We start from the raw sequence: 3,519 nt of genomic DNA, 5'->3' as shown, positions 1-3,519 counted from the left end.
CTCACCTAGGGCAGCAAATTGGTTAGAACCGGCGCTGATCGTGTAGGAATGACGGGTTACAAGACGTGTTACAAGACGGGTCGGGGGTTTGGCGGTACCACTGCAGACTCTCTATATATATATATCGATGAACAAACTATACACACACACACACACACACACACACACACACACACACACACACACACACACACACACACACACACACACACACACACACACACACACACACACACACACACAATTACATTTCTGTCCATGGGCCATCATTCCTCTCTGACGTGGAGCAAAGTGTGTGACTCACTTCTTGATTTTCTCCAGTCTGTTCGCCATCCTGCCAAACAGGTTCTGTGACACAAAAGGAAAATTATTTAATAATAACAAGAAGAAGAAGTTTATTTAGTATAGCACCTTTCACAGCAATAAAATCACAAAGCGCTTCACAAGAAAGAACAAAAGTTCAAAACTAAGACCACAGAAACATGAATGCAATAACAACATGAGGCAGAAAGGTCAACATAAAACAAAACACAGATCACGTGGAGTCCCGAAAGAAACAAACATAAAAACAGAACACATCTCAAGTAGAAAAAAAGCCAATGTAAAAAGATTGGTCTTCAGTTGTTTGTTTGTAGTGAATCTGTCTGAGCTGTCTCACGCTGACGTAGCTCCGCTGAACTCTCAGTCTCGTCTCACCTGAGCTTTCTGAGCGACGTCAAGAACCAGCGTGAACTTCTCCGACACCGTCAGGTCTTCTTTGGGAGGCTCCTGGAAAACAGAGGAGACAATAAGGAGATACAAACTGACACATGTCAATCATCTACACAACTAGTGACCATTACAACGCAACTTCCCCAGCTAATTACTCGCATTAAGAAATATACTGTATGTTTGAATGAGAACTTCCACAACTAACATGTTTTTGTATTGAAACCATAACCTTATCATATATGTGTTATTATGCATACCTTTCAAGAACAGGAATCTAAAAAAGTCAGGTCTAAGAAATACAATATAGAAAAACTTAGGTAGTGTACATGAAAGTTCCTTAAAATTGAGTAAACTTAATAGCAATGCAAGTTACATTCAAATGTTATGTTTTTGAATGCAAATCTGGTATTATTTGAATAAATATGAGTTGATTTGCATACTTTTCAAGAACAGACATTTGAAAAATAAGTAACACAGGTCATTTGAATGTATCGGACATACAGAAATGTATGTAAAATACCCTAAACCACCTCAAAATTGGAATAGGTTACATGGAATTTTTGATATTAAAAAGGCACAACCGTTTTTAATACCAAATTAGAATACAAATGAATTATTCGTCAATTAAAAACCTACTTTTCATGACCATTCAAAATAATTCCACTATTTGACATGACATAACATGAAATGCCGTCCCGCAGCCACCAGGTGGAGCTGTTAGTCTGTCACACTAACTTCCTGTTCACCTGTCCATGTAGCCTGTCAGGACACTTTCAGATTTGAAATGGATATTTCTTTTCATGTTGAAGATAAATCACAGAGAGATTTCTCACCACGGGCTCGGAGACTTCAGGTACGATGCTCCACTGGATCCTCCAGCCTCTGAGAGCAGTGCATCATGGGAACACACAGGTAGATATGAGATCATTTCACACTGTCTAAATATATCTGTTTGTCAAAGATTTTGAATTCAAGCTGCTCAGAATCATTGGTTCATTTTTAAAACACGGTGAGTTACCTATCTGTCAAGAATGGAATAAAAAACATCATTAAAACATTTTAATTAGTGACGTTTCCTCGACCTGACTGAAGTACTTTACTCCATTTTACAATCTTAAACACATAGTTAACCCTCTTCTATTTCCCATCGAGTAGTTTTAAAGAACATACAAGTCATAAAGTTACGTATACCGGGGTCTAAGTACCCTAAACGAGCCAGAATCAACAGCTCATTAATGGAGCGTCTGAGAAATAGCTGTAACTAACAATTATATTATTCAATTGATTGTTATCATAAATCCCAGATAACAGTGTCAATATCCTACCAGTTCCTCACAGGTGATGTGTTAAAATGTCCTGTTTTTAAGTACAAATTCCAAATATATTCTGTTTAATATGATATGAAACATAAAAGCAGTGAATCTCAACATTTTTGAAAGCTGAAAACAGCATTTTCTGCAATTTCTGCATGAAAAATAACATTTACGGTAAATACTTTTTCAAAATAGTTTCAGAATATTTTCTCTGATAAATTAGTTGACAGGAGTTAAGATGCATAAATGTACTGAAACCCCCCCCCCCTGATCTATTATTGATCTGATTCACCTGCATGTTACTTAAATTGCCTTTACAAGAAGATTCATGTAAACCTGATTAACAGGGTGTTTCTCAATGTCGAGGACGCTTGTCCTCCAAGTCAGGTCCATCAGAGGCTAGGCAAGAATCCTTCCTGGCATTCGGAGAACGAAGAGTGGAACAGGCTAGCAAGTGTGCAGGTGTGCGTCATATGAGAGGCCCCGCCTTACATGTTCCGCCAAAGATTTTGGAAATTGGTCCGTGCCAAAGCATTGTGGGGATTTTAAGACCGCGGAGTCTACACATGTGCAGCCTCGAAATTTCCCGTACGCCGGCCTCGGTAGAATTCCAAGTATGCTGGACATTGGAACAGTCCTTCGGCGGCACTCGATGACGTAGCATCCTTGAAGTAGTGGCAGTTTCTGAATCTCGAGGATACAGGCTTCCAAGCCAATATTTCAAGGATGCTACGTCATCAAGTGGCGCAGTTGGACCGTTCCAATGTCCAGTATACTTGGAATTCCACTGAGGCCGCGTCCTTGGTTTGGGGGAAATTTCGAGGCTGCACATGGGTAGACTTTGCGTCCTTAAAATCCCCACAATGCTTTGCGCTCGGACCAATTTCAAAAACCCTTGCGGAGAATGGCTGAACCGACGCAGCACACATTTAAATGTAAGTATGTAGTGGCGTAGAACATGTGTTGGTAAATATGTGACTTTGTTACATTTGTTTGTTATCACCAAAAATGTGTTCCGTGAAAGTAAAGCAAGTTCATAATTAGATAGACATCGTGAGGTATTTATTTTCGGTAAACTTTATGTTGAAACCGTTAGAGTGGCACACATGTTAGCCTGTTCCATTCTTCTTCGTTTTCCGAAGCCGTGGCTAGGAAGCATACTTGCTTCGTTTCTGAAGGAAGTGACTTGGAAGTACGCGACTACCAAGCCAGCATCCTCGCAATTGAGAAACACCCAGTGGCTCTGGAGCAGCTTTCCTCGACATTGAGAAACACCCACTGTCTCTGATTGGAGCCGTGTGATTGGCTGAAGGAGAGAGAGGGGCGGGGCTTACACTGACCTGGCGATGAGATAATTTAAAGAGAGGCGGACGATGGCGAGGAACAGGAACATCGGGATGGCCCAGCCGTGCCACGCTGCATACATGTAGACCTGCAACACACACACACACACACACACACACACACACACACACACACACACACACACACACTC

The 3,519-nt window shown here is 40.9% G+C and overlaps 1 protein-coding gene across 1 annotated transcript in view; it reads right to left on the bottom strand.

Annotated features, from left to right (window-relative positions):
* Positions 1–3,511, bottom strand: part of LOC104961767 (GRAM domain-containing protein 4-like) — a gene marked incomplete at its 5' end in the record, with an annotated part of 7,361 nt that extends 3,850 nt beyond the window's left edge. The window contains 4 exons of the mRNA XM_010790106.1: positions 305–348; positions 697–768; positions 1,545–1,593; positions 3,365–3,511. Of these exons, the coding sequence (XP_010788408.1) occupies positions 305–348; positions 697–768; positions 1,545–1,593; positions 3,365–3,511 (312 nt within the window). The remainder of the gene's footprint in view (positions 1–304; positions 349–696; positions 769–1,544; positions 1,594–3,364) is intronic.
* Positions 3,512–3,519: the final 8 nt, after the last annotated feature.

This window comes from Notothenia coriiceps, unplaced genomic scaffold (genome assembly GCF_000735185.1).
Source record: "Notothenia coriiceps isolate Sejong01 unplaced genomic scaffold, NC01 NC01_scaffold00033712, whole genome shotgun sequence".
NCBI lineage: Eukaryota > Metazoa > Chordata > Actinopteri > Perciformes > Nototheniidae > Notothenia > Notothenia coriiceps.
The sequence above is the reverse complement of the archived record's forward strand: the minus strand, read 5'-3'. Positions and strand labels throughout refer to the sequence as shown.